Raw genomic sequence first — 22,825 nt, forward strand, 5'->3', positions numbered from 1 at the left:
AGTCTAGGGGATGTAGTTGTTTTTGTGGTTTTATTTAAATTAGCGATGGGAGAAGGGAAGAGTGGGATACTTTAACTTGAACTATTCACAGTAGATGAGGATTCCTGTCTGAAGATGCAGCCAGGCTGCTGATTCACCTTGCCACTTAGATGAATCCAGGGTCAAGCCTCTATGTAGATGACTTGTTAGGATGAATTATCTTTGGGATACACACCTAGTACCCCCTTTCACTCCACTTGCTGACACCCGTCCTCTGACTATCCTACACTGGGGTGGCCCCCCTCAGGTCAGGCCCATAGACATGATTCCCTGTACTCACGATACTGTTTTTTGAGGGTCTCCAGTGTCTCTACCCCTCCAGTGAGCTCTCATGGACGTCTGGGTTCAGCTCCTTCCTTCTGGTCCCCAGGCCAATTGCCTGTGACCACATGCCCCTGCTACAAAGGAGGAGGCAACCTTTACCCGCCCTCCGGGACTCTGCTCACCAGCCAAAGACCCCACAGCACATGTGCCCCTGGTTTTTATACCACATCCTACAATGCACTGAGACAATCAGTCTGTGCCAATCACAGGGGCTGTATCAAAGCCTGTGTACCCATTGGTCAGATTTCCTCCACTGTCCAATATACCTCCCTATTGGACCAGTGTGGAACACTCCCTAGACCAGATGAATCACACACTGAGCACCATGAGCAGACCTCCTCTGATAAGCAGACAGAGCCAAAAACTATACTCTCTCACTCGCACCTACCTAGGAGGGTTCTACATATAGTTCATATTCTGGATCTATTACAAAGACACGAATCATGTCCCTTTAAGAAGATTGCTTTTGAGGATACATTGAGGTGCTTTTTCTGCAGCTGCTTGGTTTTTTTGTTTTGAGGATGGGTTCACATATATGCGGTGCAGGACACTGCATGTGATTCCTATAGGAATCGCACTGCTTTCCTTTTCAAATCACATGCGATGTCCATGCGGTGCAACTTGAGCCATTCATACGTATGGCTCAAATCGCACAAATCCGCACATAAAAGGTGCAGGACCTTTTTTTCCCGCACTGGAATAAGATTGCATGGTTGTTCACGTCAACCGTTTTGCGATGTTGTTACCTTAACATTGACACCTCCTGCGGTTTGCATGAACACAGTGTGGTCTTCATGCGGTACAGGAAACGCACAGGGTTTGCTGCTTTTCCATCACTGCATATATGTGAATCGAGCATTATATATAACTGGCTAGTTATTTTTATAAAGTGTTGGTGGTAGTTATTTTGTATTTATCTTTTGTGATATGAATTAGCCCCCGTTCACACTAAAGCGACCTGTGAGGCGACCTGGTCGCCTCACGTCGCCTCCCATAGGGAAGCTGCGGACCCGTTCTAATTGGAGCGACACAAGTCGCTCCGACTTAGAAAAAGGGTCCGGAGCTTCTTTGGGGCGACCAGGAGGCGACCGCCATAGACTTCAATGTTATTAAGTCTGTGGCGGCCGCTCCGAGGTCGCGGCGCGCTGCTCGCACCGCGACCTCGGAGGTCGCGGTGCGAAGTAGCGTCGCCCCTATGTGAACGGGGCCTAAGCTATGCAATATATAAGGATACAATGTTGAGTTGTCTCCAAGGTCCTATAAATATGATCTTTGGAAGATTTTACGGTTAATAATAGCGGTAGAGCCTTAGTCAGGTATTTTATGTATAAACTTCATTCACATTTAAAAATTATAGCAGCGCTTATAATGACCCCAAAAGAATAAATAATTCAATGCATTTGTGTTTTAGGCAAGCCACAACTTTCTGCTGTTGTACATTCTGATACAGCAGCATGCATTCTATGGCAAACCACAATGGTTAGCAAACTCGGCATAGGCACGCTTCAGCCTGTGCATGCTTCTCTGTGTGGATCATGGGCGACTAATTGATGGTCCGCACATGACTGATGCACCTGCCTACATCCATATAATTTAGTAAATCGAGCCCTATAGTAATAATAGGGATCATACGGGGCCATCAAGTCAGGGGGCTCTCTAAAACACATAAAATGGAACAGGGATTTGTGAGGCTCTATAATTATTTCATCTAGCCTAGTTATTGATCTTAATGGGCATTCTCACTTTCTGTCCCCCCACAACCCATCCTTACACTGCAGAACATGCTGAGCCCCTGTACCCCAGGATCCTCTCCCTCAGTCTTCTGCACCATAACATAGATAAAAGCAGAGCGGCCCTAATGGAGATTCTGCCAGTAAATCGCCCATGGTAGAGCTATGCTGGGAAGTTAAAGGCTAGTGCCGGAATGCTTTTATATGTGTGACTTGCTGACCAAGCCTTTTCTGGAACTTTTTGTTTAAAAGTTTAAATCAGTGTTTTTTGCAAGAAAATGACTTAGAACCCCAAACATTATATTATATATATATATATATTTATTTTTTTTAGCAGAAACCCTAGAGAAAAATATTGTTGCAATATTTTATGTCACACAGTATTTGCACAGCTGTCTTTCAAATGCAATTTTGTAAACATCCCTTGTAATAGAAAAAAAGACCCTAGATCTCTTATTTACCTTTAACCAGTTCTGGAGCGGAAGATTTTCCCCCTTAATGAGCAGGCCATTTTTTGCGATTCGGCACTGCGTTACTTTAACGGACAATTGCGTGGTCGTGCGACGCTGTACCCAAATAAAACTGATGTCCTTTTTTTCCCCACAAATAGAGCTTTCGTTTGGTTGTGTTTGATCACCTGTGCAACTTTTATGTTTTGCCCTATAAACAGGGCCGTCTTTAATATTGATTGGACCCTGGGCAAACATTTTCTTGGGCCCTCCCAAATCCACTTATCAACTATTCTCAGGCAGTGCAGGCTCAAGGGGCAGCTGCTTTAGGCCCCACAACAATGACTGGGCCCGGGGCAGCTGCCCCTTTTGCCCTGCCTTAAAGACGGCCCTGGTTATAAACAAAAAAAGAGCGACAATTCTGAAAAAAAAAAACAATATTTTTCACTTTCTGCTATATAACATTCCCAAAAAAAATCAAATTTTTTTAACATTTTAGGCCAATTTGTTTTCTGCTACATATTTTTGGTTAAAAAAAGCGCAAAAACTATTGCGTCTACTAACTACGGGAAAGATTTATGTCATTTTTATTGTTTTTTTTTTTTTTACTAGTAATGGCGGCGATCTGCGATTTTTGGGGCGGACAGATCGGACCCCTAACTGACATTTTTGATACTTTTGGGGGGGGGGGGCAGTGACATTATTACAGTAATCAGTGCTAAAAATATGCACTGTTACTGTAATAATGGCACTGGCAGGTAAAAGGTTGACACTGTGGAGAATCAAGGGGTTAAATGTGAGCCTAGGGGAGTGATTCTTACTGTATGGGGGGCAGGGCTTATGGAATGACCATATAGACCTGTGATCCTATATAGAAGGATCACAGGCACTCTGTGATCATTCCAGAGAGAAGAACGGTCAGCTGTGTTTACAACAGCTGACCGTTCTTCTCTCTTAGCAGGGAACGATTGCGGGTGCCAGGCAGCAATCGGAGCCGCCTGCCCCGTGCATAGGAGTCCCCGCTGCCGAGTAGAGGTAGGCGCGCTCGCCCCCTAGCTGCAGGAGCGAGACTGACGTAGCCCTACGTCGGTTCGCGCAGGAGGGCCAGCCTTGCGCAGTATATCTGCGGCGGGCGGTCCGGAAGCGATTAACAGCAAAAGATAAAAAAAACATTTTTTTTTTTACTTTTGCTTTTAAAAAAAAAAGACAATTATTTACTATGACTTGGGAACTGAAAGTGGCGTCAGATGTCACTCCAGTCCTCCATGGGCAAAGAGACAAGTGTGGGCCATCTTGGCATCACTCTTTTCCATACCCAGCTACTGCCAGCATTGGATCACTCCCAGGCTTCACTGATGGGTCAAGCAAGCTCGAGAATGCCCGGGAAGCAGCGGGAGGGGTGCTTCTGAAAGTGACCCCTTGGCAAATCCGCCCAAGGGACCACTTCTGTCTGAAAGAGAATCAGCCATAGTAAAAAAAGAACACCGGAGTTATGGCAGCTAGCCTTGTTTTAAGGTGCATCCAAAGCCAAAACATTTTGGATAGAGTAGGGAATAATTAAATCCCCTGTCAGGTTTTATTGCAGTTTGAGTTCCCAGTAGGGAAGTTTGCCCCTTTATTTGTCATGGGGACCATTGTCAGTAAGATAAAAAGCAGGGAAAATCCAACATTTTGAGTTTTCTCTGGAACAGAAATAGTGGGGAAATCTTCTAAGGTTGTGTGGGGATGGGGATCCTGGTCCTTAGTCCTTATTGGTGCACACACTAAACTAACATTTCTACTCCTTTCTAGGAAGAATAGAAGTTGATTAATTGAACCCTGTGGTAGGTTATAGCAAGATGAAGTTTTTCACAAGTAATGCCTAAATGAGAACAAGGAAGGATAATCCAGATGGGTGCTTTTATGATTAAGCGCTGAGACAGCGTGAAACGCGTCAACCTTCAGTCTCCCACTGCTGTTTCTGTGCTGTCATTTGGATATGTTATACTAAAACAGAATAAAGCCATCTGGATTATCCTACCTTGTTCTCATGTTGATTTTGCAAGCTGGGCTGACACATGTATTGAAGGAGAGTGTGTGAGGTAGTAGTGAACCAGTCTGGAGCAACATAGGATTGTTCTGTGTATACATGCCTAAATAAGGTGAGCCTATCTAACAAAATTTCAGCCATTCTATTTTTATTTTTTTCAAAGCCTATTCACATATTAATAACAAAAACAAATCCACACATTAAGACTCGGTTCACACTACCGCGACCATAAGTCGCCACATGACGGAGCGACTTTTTATCGCGACTTTACCGCGACTTGTGAATTATTTAAAGCGACTTATATGATAGACGACTTTGTATTTGGCCAATCAGAATATGATGTGTTGTGACCTAATTCCCCTTTTCTGTTTTTTTTTTTTACTCATTTCCTCATTGCCCACCGGTGCAACGTATCAGTATCCACCAGTGCCACGTATGTGTCCACCAGTGCCACTGCCCACCAGTGCCACGTATCAGTGTCCACCAGTGCCACGTATCAGTGCCACGAATCAGAGTCCACCAGTGCCACATATCAGTGCCACGTATCAGTGCCACATAGCAGTGCCACGAATCAGTGTCCACCAGTGCCACATATCAGTGCCACGTATCAGTGCCACGAATCAGTGTACACCAGTGCCACGTATCAGTGCCATGAATCAGTGTCCACCAGTGCCACATATCAGTGCCACGTATCAGTGCCACAAATAAGTGTCCACCAGTGCCACATATCAGTGCCATGAATCAGTGTCCACCAGTGCCACGTATCAGTGCCACGAATCAGTGTCCACCAGTGCCACGTATCAGTGTCCACCAGTGCCACATATCGGTGCCAGGTATCAGTGTCCACCAGTGCCACGTATCAGTGTCCACCAGTGCCACGTATCAGTGCCATGTATCAGTGCCACGTATCAGTGTCCACCAGTGCCACTTATCTGTGTCCACCAGTGCCACTCACACAGACCAGGCAGAGATAATGGTATATAGGAACTGTAGGCATGGCTGCAATGTGGGGAATGCCTGGCTAATGTTCCTTCTTCTTCCTGGAAAGTCAGATCACAGTCGCTTGACAAAAGATAAGGATCCGACTTGGAGGCGACTCCCATTGAAGTCTATTGGCACAAGTCAGATACAAGTCGCCTTGAAGTAGTACAGGACCCTTTTCTGAAGTCGGATCGACTTCGGTAGTGCATATTAAGACGGCTCTCATTCATTTACATTGCATTTGTTATGATTAGCGACTTGAGGGCACACAAGTCGCCTGACAAGTCGTACTAGTGTGAATGGAGCCTAACTGCACAAAATGCTCTGCACTCATCAGCTAAGCAGGAAGTGTCTCCTCACCCTTTCGTATTTTATAAGGTGACCAGATTTTTAAATAGAGTACGGGGAGATATTTGTTATTTTTTTTGGCAAATGGTAAATTATTTTATAAGCATATTTTCCTCAAATGATATATGCAGTGTATGTGCTATATGTTCTTGGAATGGTTGTATGATATATACGGTACATTATTTCTCACATTTCGCCCATGAGATAAAAAAAATTATACTTCTTGGAATTTTTTGGGATATGACTACCAAATGTTAAGAAGATAAGATAGAGAAAAAAAAAAATTCAATGCATATCTCTATATACTATATCTCCCTTTTCTCTATATACTGTATCCCTCTCTCTCTCTATATATACTATATTTCCCTCTCTCTGTATACTGTATGTCCCTCTCTCTATATACTGTATTTCCCTCTCTCTATATACTATATATTTATCTCTCTATATACTGTATCTCTCTTTCTCTATATACTATATCTTCCTCTCTTTATTTACAATATTTCCCTCTCTCTATACACTGTATGTCCTATTACTTACAGGGCATTCCAACGCACTATTCCCAGTGCACACATTTCTGTAGAGATGGCCGTATTTGTAAGTGAGTGCTGAAGTGACCACCGGCTGGAACTGTGTGTATTCAGAGAGAGTAATGTCACCAGCACACCAAGATCTCCAAAAATTAGTCCAAAGCTTTATTCAGCTATCCTATCATTACAGCAGAAAGCAACGTGTCTGAGCCACGTAGGACCCCTTCATCAGGCATGTGACATTTGCCTGATGAAGGGGTCCTACGTGGCTCCAAAATGTTGCTTTCTGCTGTAATGATGTGATAACTGATTAAGGCTGCATTCACATGTCAGCGTATTGATCGCGGGCAGAATCGCCGCGATTCCGCCCGCGATCCGGAAATCATTGCAAATCGCGGGACGCCTGTGCGTTGCTCGTGATTTGCAATAGCACCCCAAACGCTGTGCGATGTTGCCGCGATTTCCGCCTGCTGAATCGCGGTAACATCACGCAAAAAAATTGCGGGACGCATTACGCTCCAAAGAAGCTCTTGTACTTTTTTGGGCGTAATGCGTCCCGCGATTTTTTTTTGCGAGATGTTACCACGATTCGGCAGGCGGAAATCGCGGCAACATCGCACAGCGTTTGGGGTGCTATTGCAAATCACGGGCAACGCACATGCGTCCCGCGATTTGCAATGATTTCCGGGTTCGCGGACGGAATCACGGCGATTCTGCCCGCGATCAATACGCTGACATGTGAATGCAGCCTTAAGCTTTGGACTCATTTTTGGAGATCTTGGTGTGCTGGTGACATTACCCTCTATTACTGATAGGTGGCGCACATGTCACGGGCTAGTCCAGAGACCATTGATCAAGATGGCAGACAACAGTGTTAGTGCGTGCATGGAACAATGTGTCCTGATTTCGTTTTTTGTAAACGAAGGTGTGAAATCCACAGATGTCTACAGAAGACTTCAAGCACAGGACAGTGATGAGGCACTCAGCCACAGTAAGACATTTGAATGGTGCAAATGTTTCAAAGATGGCTGTACGTCCGGCAGTGAGGATCACGGCCGTGGTGGTTCCCAGCCCACAGAAGTCTATAGAAGGGGAGAGTGTTACCACGTAAACTTGGAAGAGGTGCCCGCATCCCAAATATTGCAAACAATAGCGAGAAACACCCCCTAGAAGGTGGGACTTTGAAGGGTAATGATAATAGTACTTGTATAAAACAAAGTAAAGTTTATTCACAAATCACAAATAAAAAAGGATAAATATATACATGCGAAAAATGATTCAATGAAGCGGTTAAGCACAATGAACCCGATTCCTGTATAAACAGTTAAAAGGTACCCAAAGCGGGATCAGATAATTTTCCTCTTCATTGGGGGTAGAGGGTAGTAGGTACAGAAGTATCTATAAAATATATGCAAATCATAATTAATATATAATGTAATATATAGAAAAGGGGGTTAACTGCGCTATAGGTTAATAGTAATTAATTAGCAGCAACTTCAAGTGTGACCACACCCTAAAAATATTGTACAAAAACGTCTTCTAGGACGAAACGTCGTTAGGTCACGGCGTGCTGACGTCATCCCTGGAGGTGTTTCAGGCAAGCGGATGTGCCTTGCCGTCCGGCCGGCGGCTTCTCATGCTCCTTTGCTTTTAACAGATTGTAAGTGTCTCTCTTTTATCTAATAAACTAGTGGTATGTTTTTACACTATTGGCGCTTTTTCTTTTTATTTGGGATTGCTTTGTACACCCACTGGGATATTGACTCAACCTTTGGGATCATCTCTACCCGGACTTTGCTGTGTGAGTCATTTACTGGTGGTGAATATCGGTGAATTGGATCGGTCAATACCATACATTGTGCAAAAAATATCTGAGTTTGGTAAGGGGCCCAGAGTGTTAGTGTTGGTGGTCCAGGAGTATTTGGGATTTGTCTTTATCTGCCTATACCCTCCTTCCATCTGGTAAGCGGCTGTCATATTGGTGGTGGTTTCTTCCAATTTATTTCTCATCCTTCTCTATGATCACTCATTGGGAGAGTGTATATGTCTGCACAATTATTCTTTCTGGTAAGCAGCCTCACAATTGGTGACGGATTATACACCTTTTGCACGGTGTAATTTAGGGTGTATAAGGTTTCATTATCGTTGTGGTATTATGCTATGGCGTTTTCTTTCTTTTTTCCATGAATTTATGACTTATCTTTGTGAGTTCATCATATGAGTTTTCTTCAATCAAGTTCACTCTTTTATGATTTATTTCTGCAATCCTTTATTGTCAGTCCGGTAAGCACATCACCTATCAGTTTTTGGATTCCTAAAGTGTGGATTTAATAGTCACATCAACTTGGAGTTCATCTGCTTTACTAGGACTTTTGCACTGGGACTTGATTCACTTATTTAATAATTTTTTGTTTTTGTTTATTGGACATTGATTTGTTCATCTTTCACTCAGCGCGACTTATATAATGTAATATCATTAGCCATTTTTTCTCCAGATGCAGACGGAGCAAATGATGCTGACCCATAAGGAGTGCTAACAGGAGGGATTGTTCAGATGTTCAATGCAGCCAGAACACCATGTAGGGAGCCAAGTTTGGCCCAATGCAGCAGTGTCCTAGCAAAAGGGTCAATAAGAACCTAGGTGCAGTAAGAAATAATTAGAGACCATCTTTGGTCTCCCCTAGGGAACACTTAACCCTTAAAACGCCCCTGGTGTTAACCCCTTTCCTGCCAGTGTCATTAATACAGTAAAAAAAAAGTGCATATTTTTAGCTCTGATTACTGTAGTAATGTCACTGGTCCCCTCAAAAGTGTCAGTGAGGTGTCCAATCTGTCCCCCGCAATGTCGTAATCTCGCTAAAAATCACTGATCTCCGCCATCATTAGTAAGAAAAGATTTAAAAGATGAAAATTACATAAATCTTTCCCCTAGTTTGTAGACACGATAACTTTTGCGCAAACCAATCAACATACACTTATTGGGATTTTTTTATTTACCAAAAATATGCGGCAGGATACATATTGGCCTATATTGATGAAAAAATTGGGTTCTTTAATTGTTTTTATTGGCTGTATTTTATAGCAGAAAGTAAAAAATATTTTTTTTTTTTTCAGAATTGTTGCTCTTTTTTTGTTTATAGCGCAAAAAAAAAAAAAAAAATCCTGCAGAGGTGATCGAATACAACCAAAAGAAAGCTCTATTTGTGAAAAAAAAGGACATCAATTTTATTTGGGTACAGTGTTGCACGACCGCGCAATTGTCAGTTAAAGTAACGCAGTGCCGTATCGCAAAAAAAAATGGCCTGGTCATTAAGGGGGTAAAACCTTCTGGTCCATAAGCGCTTAAAACAGATTTTTTGGGTACAGGACTGTGGCATATGTTACCATATACACAGTGAGTAGAGTCAAGTTTTAGGCCCCTCCCACTGTTAATACAAGTCTAATCCCTCTCGACTCCATCCAAAACAAAAAAAAAGTTTTGCCTTTAGTTATTCTTTAAACGCTGGGATAGGTGTATACATGTAGCAGGGGAGTATGTCCAAAAATAAATGCAGTTTCCACTTCCTGAAATTTGCTCAAAAACTCAAAAGTCCAGGTTTGACTAGGAATGCCCCTTGTACAATATGAGCTGTGTATAGCCAGTCATCACTTTGTTAGGGGAAATTGCACTTTGAAAGGGAATTTTCCCCAGTGCTTACATTTCACATAGTAAAGAACCCAATTACCCAATTATGTGCAATGAAAATTTAAAAAATAGCATTTTTGCTTGCACATGACTGGGTGATGGACGTCAGCAGAGCTTCACCTCATTCACTAAGCTCTGGGTATAATTCCTTTGCGAAGTGCAACTTCCCTTGCAAAGTAAAAATTCTTTTTGCTTTTAGTAAATCAACCCCAATGTGACTTGTATGCTAGTTCTGCGCTGATCCCATGCTCCCGGCAGCACCCTTCATTTTCAAAAAATGGCACCATTCATAGAGAAATTTCCTAATAGTTCCAAAACAGAAGATTCTAAAGCAAATATAGCAGACCTATTACCTTAGAGTTTACATGTTAGTACCCTCTCTATTCATACGCCAAAGCTCAGCGTATCCAGACATCATCTGCACACCTTCTCCTGATCACACATAGTGCTTGCAGTGCTGGATAAGAAATGCTGCCCATGGTATTTGCTGACTAGAGATGCAACAGTAATGTGAGATGGAAAATCCAAGTTAGTTTGTATATTATCTTTACTGCAGAGTATATAATGTGTGGTGTAGGAGATTGGGGGTGCAAAGATCAGCTATAAATATAGCTGGTACAATTTCACTGACAACTTGGAATAACAGTTTTAAGCAATGGACAAGTGGATTTTTGCTGCCTATGTTACAGGTACTACTATGGTGGCCACTTTATGCCAGTCTGTAAAAATATCCTTTCCTATAAAACCCAACTCCAGGCAAATGGCTAAATACACAGATAGAATTTAAAAATGGGAGCTGCTTTGCCTGTTACAGGGTTTGTATTTCTGTCCATATTATCTTGCGATTTACACAACCTTACCAAACAGTAAAGCTAGGTGACCTTACTTTTCTCTGCTGCCTTTAACAGAGAAGCACAGCCAAAGCTTGTTTGGCTGTACTTCTCCTGTGGATCACAGGAGTGTAGTTTGTTCTGCACTCCTCTGCCCCATTTTCAGCAGACAGTGTGCTGAAGCCCGCTGTCAGCTGACATCACAGAGCCGGTCCAGACTCGGGCAAGATCGCGACAATGAAGTCGGGATCTGTCCACATGCCTCGACAGGTAACTGGCTCAGCCTCCCAGCGAGCTGCTGAGAGCCTGAGCCAGACACTCCCATCCCCTCCACAGCCCAGCGCTCCAATGAGCATGGAAGGGTGAGAGCGGAGATAAGTGACTGACAGTCAGCAGCTCTCTGCTGAGGGAGCTGTGAGAACCGAGTGATCGGCGGTGTTAAATCGCTCGGTTCTCATTGTTACAGCTGGCAGGGGGCTAATGCAGCATTGGGACCGATGCTGCATCCCCCAAGATAAGTATAAATGTACAAATAAAAAGGCCATGCTTTTCCTTCAGATTTTATAGCTTTGAGATTGGACAATGAAGGAGAAGCAGAGTACCAGTGAACTCATCTCTCTGCTCACTCTGCTCTCTTTCAGGCTGTTTTTGTCATCACTGTAGCATAGTAAACTGTTTACTATGCTTCGGTTTGTGAATGAACAGGAAGTCTCTGAACGCTTCCTATTCAGTCGTCTGTGCAGCTGAGGCTGCAGAGAAAGGAACTGAGGAATCTCTGTCCTCATTCCCTTTCTTTGTCTCAGGGGTCTGTTTAGACCCCTGATATTTTACCAAAGCCCTCCCCCAGCAAGGCAGGTAAAAAAAAAAAAAGTAAAAAATAAATAAGTAAATAAATAATACAATTCTAAAAAAAATTAAAAAGAATAAAAATAATAAATTTAAAAAATGTTTTAAAAAAATAAAGGGCCAGTGCACATGTGCTTAGATCTCTGAAAAGCAGTCAGCATTTGGATCACTGTTCAGAGAGCATTTGACAGTCAGTGAGGAGGAGGCATATCGCCTTCTTCACTCCACACTAGCACGTCACAACTGTGTGCTTTGCACATGGTTGCAAAGCACATGCAGAGCAGTGCTTTTCACTTGAAGGGGACTTGTTAAATTTCTGCAATGGCTGCCAAGCATAGCATCGTGGCCGTAACATGTGTACACCCCTCTCCACTGCCTCTGTTGCTAATGGGGGTAGCAGTTGGTGGCTGGTAAAAGCACAATTCAACTGTGGGGTTTTACTGGTAAAACCTGGTTCAGGGAAGTGCATAAAAAGAGGCTTTTCCTGCTAACAAAACCAAAGGAGATAACATGTGTTGTTTGCTCTTAGGCAGGACATACATCTTTAAAAAGACTGACAGATTCACTGTAGGAGTCCATTCTATGATGAAAATAATTTGACAAAATCTCTGTAGGAATGTTCATGCTTTTTTATATTGGGTCTGTTCTGAGCTGTATTAAGAAGTCGTGGGAACTGTTAAATCTCAGTAATCCAATTTGCACAAAATAAGGATTAATGACCTCAAAGTATACATGATGTAAGAAAAGCTATTTCTTTTCATACATCACGGGACACAGAGCCATGAATCATAATGTATGGGTTATATATCCACCTTTAGGTGAAGGACACTGGCAACCAATCAGAATGGATGCCCCCTATATAACCCCTCCCAAATAGGAAGTACCTCAGTTTTTTTTGCCAGTGTCTAAAGGTGATGGTCACTGTGGAGAGCCTCTCCACATTTTTCTTATTTTCTCTTCAAATGAAGACAGAAGATATTCTGTTTTCCCCAATCAAAGATCATTGAATCTAAGGGGTTTGCTATCAGATCCATCCTAAACAGTCAATGGACTAAAAAGATGGTACCCGAGCCTCAGGAAGCAGATACGAGGTTTTGCCTGTAATGCTGTCCTTTTTAGGCACTGAACCCTGGGATTCGGACCCTTGGAATACCAAACTCCAAAGGCGCTTCTGCAGGGTGCTCTACAGGTCCAAGGCCATGGCCCCTCTAAAATAAGGGGACCCAGTCCTTAAAGGTTGCCAAGACAAAGCTCGCTGTGATGGGGGAAGATTGGATTTCTGGTTCAAGCAAAATCCTGCGGCAGGACTGGTGAGTCCAAATTAAAATATTTACTCTTACTTTTCCCCATATTCTGTAAAACCCTTCTTTCTCAATAAACTCAGATTGAACAAAAAAAAATATTTACTTATTTAGCAAACCTTGAAGGTAAAAATCGCTGGCATAATTGCAAATTGTAAACATTTTATGTACTGTTCCCTTTAATACGATAACAGAGACCATGTGCTATATGTATATCTTCATGAGACTATGGATGTTATGCTTGCAAGTTTCATCTTGTTGAGGCAGTTGTGGGATTGTTGCAAAGCTTGATTTAAAGCGGAGTTCCGGGCACAAAAACAATATTTTTTTTTTGTGCCCCTCCGCTAGTTCGAGATCACCTGAAAAGGAATTGGATAGTTATTTTTTTTTTTTTGTTTACTTACCTTTTAATTGAAGATCGTAAATACTCACCTCAGAGTACTTCCTCCCTCGGAGCCGCGGCTCACCCCGTCACTTCCTGTCTCGCTATGATTCCTGGGAGCTGAACGTCATCGCTCCCAGGAATCAATGCGACGGCACCGGCCCCGCTCGTCACTTCCGGGCGACGCCGCATTCCCCTGCTAAACAGCTTCTGGGCATGCCCAGAAGCTGTTTAGGAATGCAGCGCCGCACCGGAAGTGACGAGAGGGGCCGGTGCAGGCGCATTCTATGACAAGAAGACGCGGAAGAAGACACAGAAGAGGACCGCGCCGGCTTCAGCTGCCCACAAGAGAGATGGAAACGCTGTGGAAGAAATTTTATAAGTAAGTATTTCTTCTAAAAGGTAAGTGCGAACCGGGACAGATCAGAGGCTAGCCATTGTGGAATGTGCTAGCCCTGACTGTCCCGGGGGTATGTTTATTAAAAAATGACTTCTGTGCCCGGAACTCCGCTTTAAATCATTATTTCTTTGCCTATTGTTATCACATTGTGTTTTTACGCTGAGCTGATCATCTGAAAGGTATAAGCTGTGACAAACAAGATTCAGCCTAAGTTGCTCACCCCCCATACGGTTGTTGTTTTCGCCCTGGCGCATAAGCGCCCGCCTGTTCGTGTCTGACTTGATCGCGTGTCTATGGCGTATTCCTATTCGTGCGCGCGTGGGAATCTTCGCCTTCAAAGTAAAGACGTACGCCACATGGAGGGCGTGTTCTAACGCAATTGGTGTGCACATGGACACCACGTACCATGCCGCACATGCGCGATACAGCATAAATGGGAGCGTTCTGCATGAAACTGTTTCCAACACACTAGCCTCTGTCAGAGTCTGAAGGGGACACAGAGCAGCAGCAGCTGGGTTGCATGAGTCACTGTGGGTGTATGTTACTGGCACAAACAGGTCCCGTATCTTAGGATAATCAGTACTGTTTGCATTAGGGTTCTTTCACACGGAACGGAGTCCGTTCTGCTCAGCGGGGGAATCGATCCACCGATCCCCGCTGAGCAGGCGGATGACAGCTCCGTCTCCGCTCTGTGTGCGGAGACGGAGCTGTCAGATCCCCGCTGTCCTCTATGGGGAGATCGGATGAGAATGGCCTGCCTGTCCATTTAAAAATCAATTTATTGGAGTAAGCATTTCCAGTGAATTTTTTAAAGTAGGTGTAAAGTTTTGTTTTTAATATAATCAGTCCACCCACCACACCAGTATGGTAAATTTGAAGGATAACTGTACTCAAGGGCTTACTTGATATGGAGTGAGGTTAGAACTTTGCCATCAAAGACAAGAGATAGACAATCTAGGTTGCAATAAATAAATGTAGAGATGAAATGAGTAATGTCTTAGAATAAATGTTATTGCCTTTTATTAAATATTGGATTGTGTATGACATGTACATGTATAATATTACAATGGATCTAGATGGAAATATAAAATGACAACCTGTTTTGTTATAAAAGGCTATACTATGCCTTAAGCAGTGTTCTTTTAGTACAATGGGGGCATTAAGGGATATTTGGCAAGTAGCAGAGCATTCCAGCACCACCACTGAGTGCCAGGTGCAGAGATCTCCTGAATGACAGTCACAGTATAATCCCAGAATCATCAGAGGCAGGGCAGCAGTGCAGAAGCATACTGCACCGGTCAGGTAAGTAACCACTAAACACCAGTACATATTTTTATTCTCACAGACAACAACCTATTTAATAAAAATTCTAGAAAAAAATGAAAAAAGACACCTTAGAGCAGTGATGGCATACCTTGGCACCCCCGATGTTTTGGAACTACATTTCCCATGATGCTTACCTACACTGCAGAGTGCATGAGCATCATGGGAAATGTAGTTCCAAGGGGTGCCAAGGTTTGCCATTACTGCCTTAGAGGTTACTTAAAGTGTAAGTCCACCCTAACACTAAAATCCCTGCATCTACATACATTCACAATCTAACACCAACCTATCTAGCCCTGTAAAGAAGAAATCAGTATACATACCTTTTTTGAAGCTGATCTGATCTGGTCTCCAGCGGCGGAAGCTCCGCAGAGGACACAGCTGACAACAGCTGTGAAATGAATGGGAAATGACGTCACCTATAGACTTACTATGGGGCTTCCATTGTCAGTTGTGTCCTCTGCACCCGCCTCCAAAGCGAAGCCGCGGCTGACAGCTCAGCCTGGGATCGGGTTGGATCGGCTTCAAAAAAGGTATGTATACTGATTTCTTTTTTACAGGGCTAGATAGATAATGTTAGATCTTGGATGTCTGTAGATGCAGGGATTCTAGTGTTAGGGTGGACTTCTACTTTATTTAAAATGCTCAAATATATCCAAGGCCAGAGTAAATATCTGAAAATGTATTTATTATCCCACGGACTGTACAAATGCCAAGTAGGCAGCAGTTGTATCTGAAGGAGAGAAATTGTATCTGTTTTGGAAAGGGATTTTTACAGTAAGAGAGGTAAAGCTGTGGAGCGCATTACCAAAAGAGGTAGCAAAAACAATGGATGATTTCCTCGTAATCAATATTCAAAGTTATAATTTCACTAAAAGCTAAAAGAGCAATGTGAACTAAAAAAGGAACAATTTCTCTGTGCTCACCAAAAAAACACAAGTGGTGCAGCCAAGAAAGTTAAGGTGTGTTCAGTCACCCATAAAAGTAAAAACCTCAAATAAAGTGCAGCACTACCACAATAATGCTAGCATAACATTAATAAAGCAATGAATAAAAGTATTCCTCACATGGAAGATATATGACGTTCTCCTAAGCAGGGCCGCATGACGTCATTGCGCCTCTTTGTGTGTTTTTCAGCGAACTCTAGCATCCAACCAGGGACACTCATCCTTAAGGGGGCCTCCATTTTATTGCTGCTAATGCATGTTCATCATCTAGTGCACTGGATGTTACTAGTGCATCACACTTGTAAATATTTTACCTGGTTTATAAATCATGCTATCTTCGATACTGCACCATGATGGTCTTCCCAATTCATGCATTTATGCATTTGTGTTGATGGGAGTCTCGCCATATAAAGAGTGTTCCTATACCATACCAGTGGGACTGAAAATATCTGTGGATATATATACCCTATATTGAGACAAGCGATTTTAGACCTTACTATTGCGTAGGTCTAAATGTGAGGTAAGGGGCCAGACTGTGAGGTGGTGGTTTAATGTGGTGCCAGATTTTGTTCGGAGCATTTTCTTCAAGCAAGAAGTTGTTGAAGTTCATTGGAGCACTGCTGTTATGTGAAATATTATTATTTTTTATATATATATATTGCACTTTATCTGAGGTTTTTAAAAGAGCAATATTTTGATACATCCAAATGTCCTTGGGGGGAATCAGGATGGATTTCAAGTGACTGTTCAAAACCGTAAGTATTCAGAGAGGTCAGTTGGTGAGTCTTTTGCTATATGGGGGACTATCAGACCTAGAGGAACATTTTGTAAGAATTGAACCCATCCCAACAAAATATTCAGCCCACATTTAGCTAGAAGACTTGTCAGTTTTGCCCAATGAACTGGGATTGTACTGTGTCTGAAACAGAGTTTTGTCTTAGTGGAGGTGGGTGTAGGGTAGTGGTTCTAAACTCCTGTCTTCAGGACCCACCAACAGGCCAGGTTTGCAAGATAACTGAAATACATCACAGGAGATATAATTTGCTGCTCAGTGATTGCAGTATTCTAGTCTGCATCTCCCCAAGGTAATAATTAAAATCTGGCCTGTTAGTGGGTCCTGAGGACAGTAGTTTTGAACAATTTGTGTAGGGGAAGAGAGGAAAGCTGTACTGAAAAAGCATTAATGCGGAGTTCCACCCAGTGAACGTTTTTTTTTAATAAAAATACCCCTGGGACAGTCAGGGCTAGTGCATTCCACAATGGCTAGCCTCTGATCTGTCCCGGGTTGCACTTACCTGAAAGAAGAAATACCTACCTTGAAAATGTATTCTCCAATGCTGCCATCTCAGGTGTGGGCAGCTTGAAGCCAGCGCGATCCTCTTCTGTGTCCTCTTCCGTCTTCTTCGGTCCCACGATGCACTGCACCGGCCCCACCGTCACTTCCGGTGCGACAGCGTCATCCCTGCACAGCTTCTGGGCATGCCCAGAAGCTGTTTAGCAAGGCATGACGGCACCCACACCGGAACTGACGTCGGGGCCGGTGCAGGCGCATTGATTCCTGGGAGCGATGACGTTCAGCTCCCAGGAATCATTGCAAAGCCAGAAAGTGACGAATCGCCGTGGCCGCCGAGGGGAGGAAGTAAGGTAAGTATATTTTCTTCTAAACCAGGTAAGTACAAAAAAAAAAAAATTGCGATTATCCATTTGTTTTTTAGGTGACCCGGAGCGAGAAGATGGAGGTAAGTATCATTTTAGGGTGGAACTCCACTTTAAGGACCAGGAAGGGCGTTTTGGTTGTGCTGAGTAGGTGCATGCCATCTGATGGAGTAGTGCATACACCATGGTAGCCTAAAAAGCAGAATACAAACTTGGGCCAAAAGGGGAAGATTTTTAAAATATTTTTCAGCATTGGGTGCACAATTTAGTCAGGTGGGGAAGGGACCGGCTATTTGGCTGGTACAAAGGACAAATTCTTGAAAATGCCACCACAAAGCATGTAAGTGTTTACTTCTTTCCCTGGGACAAGTACTGTGTTGTAGTTGGTGTGCATGTTGGGAGCATATTGTTTTATTTCTCAAAAAAATTTGTGTAAAGAGGCCATACATTTAGCTACCAGACCTCCATCCGAATTCTCAGATGGCAGAAGATGAGTTGTGTAAATTATTGCTGTCACCAAATTTAGACTTGGTTTTAAGTACAAGAGGTCACCACATTGAACAAGAACCTGAGAGACAGTGTAAACAAATGATTTAACAGAGCTATAAGAGAGGCAACATATAAATTAGGGCAATGAAAGGGCTGCACACATGCTCAAAGGGTATGAACAGCTGTAGTGAAAGACTGACATGACTTACAATGTGTTTCCTTGAGACAAGTTGCTAACAATGCTGAAAAGGCAAATTGTTTAAATAACTCTTGTCCATGTGTCTCTTGGAATTTACTTGGGCTCAAATACACCACTAAATACTCAGGGTCTATATCAGGGTTTAGTATCATGCTTTACTCAAAATAATATAATTTAGTAATGCTGACACATTTCCCGATGGCTAATGTGAAGCCATGACAAACATGACATCCAACAGGGACATTTTAATGGGTCCTAATGCATAGTTTACATTCTGCATAGGCATATAGGCCTGAAAATATACACTCACCGGCCACTTTATTAGGTAAACGTTGCTAGTACCGGTTTGGATCACATTTTACCTTCAGAACTGCCCTAATTCTTTGTGGCATAGATTCAACAAGAGGTTGGAAACATTCTTCAGAGATTTTGGTCCATATTGACACGATAGCATCTCGCAGTTATTGCAGATTTGTTGGCTGCACATCCATGATGCAAATCCACTACATCCCAAAGGTGCTCTATTGGATTGAGATCTGGTGACTGTGGAGGCCATTGTAGTACAGTGAACTCATTGTTCAAGAAACCAGTGGTGAGGTGATTTGAGCTTTTTGACCTGGTGCATTATCCTGCTGGAAGGAGCCATCAAAAGATGGATACACTGTAGTCATAAAGGCATGGACATGGTCAGCAACAATACTCAGGTAGGCTTTGGCATTTAAATGATGCTCAATTGGTGCTAAAGAGCCCAAAGTGTGTCAATAAAATATCCCCCACACCATTGCACCACCAGCCTGAACCACTGATACAAGGCAGGATGGATCCATGCTTTCATGTTGTTTACGCCAAATTCTGACCCTACCATCTGAATGTTGCAGCTGAAATTGAGACTCATCAGACCAGGCAACATTTTTCCAATCATCTATTGCACACATTTTGGTGAGTCTGTGTGAATTGTAGCCTCAGTTTCCTGTTTTTAGCTAACAGGAGTGGCACCCGGTGTAGTCTTCTGCTGCTGTAGCCCGTCTGCTTCAATGTTCGATGTGTTGTGCATTCAGTGATGGTATTCTGGATATCTTGGTTGTAACGAGTGGTTATTTGAGTTACTGTTGCCCTTCTATCATCTCGAACCAGTCTGCCAATTCTCCTCTGACATTAATAAAGGCATTTTTTTCTTACACAACTGCCCCTCACTGGATATTTTCTCTTTTTCGTACCATTTTCTGTAAACCCTAGAGATGGTTGTGCATGAAAATGCTAAGAGATAACCAGTTTTTTTTAAAATACTCAGACCAGCCTGTCTGGCACCCACAACCATACCACATTCAAAGTCACCTAAATCTAATTTCTTCCCCATTCTGATGCTCGGTTTGAAGTTCATCCAGTTGTCTTTACCACGTCTAGATGCCTAAATTCATTGAGTTGCTGCCATGTGATTCGCGGATTATCAATTTGTGTTACCAAGCAATTGAACAGGTGTACCTAATAAAGTGGCCGGTGAGTGTATACTGTGTACGAAGATAATTCTTTTGCTACTCTAAATTGCATAGCTTCCAACCATCTCTCATTTGGAGGGACAATCCTTGTTTTGAAACTAAATCCTTCTGTCTTTTGTTCGTCAACAGTTGACGAAAAAAAGTCCTTTTTTTGCCTTTTATTTTTCCTTCATACTGACTTTTCAGAATAAAAATGCAACCAAGTACAGGTTGCATTGAAAATTTAGTGTAGTACAACACTTTTGTTAGGTAAACAGTACATTTAAAAATAGGAATGTCTAACAAAAGTGTTGTACTACACTAAATTTTCAATGCAACCTGTACTTGGTTGCATTTTTTATTCTGAAAAGTCAGTATGAAGGAAAAATAAAAGGCAAAAAAAGGACTTGTGTGTTTTAACCAATGGTGCACATAACTGGAGGCATTGCAAATGATGTGCCCTTTGCCTTTATCCCTGGATTTAAAGAAGAAGTACAGCTAAAGCTTGTTGAGGGGATTATATATTAACTACTTAATATTACTTACTAAAACAATGTCAGCAGAGACACAATCAGTACTGTAGTGACACAACCAGAAACATGTTTTAATCTATCACATTTAGTTTGCCTTTTGTATGAATTAGTATGTAAGATAAAGAGGAGGGCAGAGGTGCTTGCAAGATATGTAATTCTATAAATTACAGTACCCAGCATAAATTTAAATTGGCCTGGGCAGCTATGTGCTTCTCAATGGCAGCCATGGTACCCTAGACCATGACCTATGCAGCCTAGTGAGAAATCCAGCTCCGATGGAAGCAGAAAGGCACAAACAGAAATAAAAACAAAGGCAAAAGCTGTAACCCTGCTACTAAAAATGGGTTTATGTTTTTGTCTTTGTTCCTGTTAGAAAGATCGCCCATTACTTTCTGTCCTGAGAGGAAGTGAGGATAAATATCCCCAACAAGGACATAGATGACATAGAAGAGGCTCCAAATGTTCCCCACTCTTCCTAGGGATTATAATTTGACTGGAGTTGGTTAAACTTAGAAACACACACACAAATACACAAAACTTTATTGACCTCTTTGAGTATTTGAAGTAAACAAGTTTGTATTATTTCCCTATTTCTTTATTAGAAAATCAGTCTTTAGGATTTGTCATGACCAATGCCCTCTATGTTAAAGAATTATGCAGATTTTGCATAATTACACATTAGCAGAATATAAAATTAAAAATTACTTTAGATATGTCCTTAGGTAAAGAGATTAGGAGGATTGGTCTTGTAGAAAAAACATTTAGAAAGTTTATCCGCTATCCGGAATTTAAGTTGAGGAACACGTCAGGATAAGTATTTCCTATATTAACAGTATTGGGATAAGGTTGCGGACGTTTGTTACAGCTCATAAATCAGGGTGAATTCCAAGTGATCAAAATTCAGTCTGGTTCACATTATACTGTGGTATTGTATTGCCTTTACTACCATATCCCTATTTATTTAAGAAGGTGCTACATTACCAGCTATGTTGGAAGAAAGTCAAGTTGTATTTTATGCCTAAAAAGGGTCCTCCGTAAAATAATTTTTTAATTATTGTAAACAAAAAATGAAAACCAAATGATGAGACCTCAACCCCTCTACAAAGAGAATATGACTTAAAGCTATTGTTGGTATGTTCAAAAGTTAAAATGCAGTCTTCCCGGAAAAAAAAGCAATTAACATACTGTATACCTGCCCCACTGCTCTCGTTGCTGATTACTGAATTTACGAACGTAGCTTCCCCTTCTGTAAATGGCACACATCCCGGTGTGTCGGATGCCTCGTACCCTGCTGTGCATTGTTGTTCTGGTTCTTTCCACCAGCCACAAATGACCGTGTCAGTTTTTGATTGTCACGGTTCTTTCCTAAATTTGTGGTGACCCCTGCTTTCTGATGGCCAGCTAGCCAGGCAACCTACCCTGGAAGTATTCCACTTAACCTACCCAACCCTTCCATTGAAGTCAGGGTTTCCATATGTTGCAGTTATGAAGGCTAATAAATCTGAGACATTTGTCAGCAAGTTAGGTATTACATATTTAAAATATGTGATATATACCAGAACTTCAGGATATGCAGAGGTTGTGATCTCTGCTAAAGACTTCTGATTAAGGTTCAACTCAGTTGATCTTACCCTGCAGCAGAAATGTATCAGACATGTGGCCAGCACTAAACCAGGAACAGCATTTTCCCCAGGATAGGTAAATATTTCGGCCCCTCTATTACTCTTTATATATCTGTTCCAGAAGAACTGTTGACATAGCATTTTTGGCAACAAATTGAAAAGTGAGCAGCTTGTCAGTCCCCCAATTGTATGTCATCTATCCCAACAACTACCTTGCAAATACAGTAGATCAGCTTTATCAGTAACAACATTTTGCATTGCCTTGCTAGGTTTACTTTGACCAGATTGTAGATAAATGTATATTTGATATTGGATATAATACGACTCTTATATTTTAGGATTGCTTTTCTATGAAGAACATATCATGGTATGGTGGAGCAATCCATAGTGGTCAACGCTGGCCGATGAACTTTGTCAATGCGGCTTTACAGCCATTTGTGATCAGTAACCTTAAATCCAGTGCTGGTGCTTATGGATCTGTTTTAGAAAGATACTTCCTGGGATCAACTGGTAAGATAAATCCACTCCAATGTAATCTGATATTATTACACTGCTTGTTTAGAGGTATGATCATTGGCTAAAATCAGTTCAATGACTCTGTAATACCAGAAACACTTTTTTCAATTGGAGTGAAAAATTATATAGGTTAAATAATGAAATTAAACACCCCCAAAATCTAGTTAAAATAGTAACCATAACAAGCACACTAT

At 42.1% G+C, this 22,825-nt stretch overlaps 1 protein-coding gene across 1 annotated transcript in view; it reads left to right on the forward strand.

Annotated features, from left to right (window-relative positions):
- Window positions 1-22,825, forward strand: part of LOC309565332 (SITS-binding protein-like) — a gene marked incomplete at its 3' end in the record, with an annotated part of 109,111 nt that overhangs the window by 12,272 nt on the left and 74,014 nt on the right. The window contains exon 2 of the mRNA XM_082270246.1: window positions 22,454-22,625. Within this exon, the coding sequence (XP_082126372.1) occupies window positions 22,454-22,625 (172 nt within the window). The remainder of the gene's footprint in view (window positions 1-22,453; window positions 22,626-22,825) is intronic.

The sequence above is a fragment of the Pelophylax lessonae genome (assembly GCF_965119305.1).
Source record: "Pelophylax lessonae genome assembly, chromosome: 10".
In the NCBI taxonomy this organism is placed as follows: domain Eukaryota; kingdom Metazoa; phylum Chordata; class Amphibia; order Anura; family Ranidae; genus Pelophylax; species Pelophylax lessonae.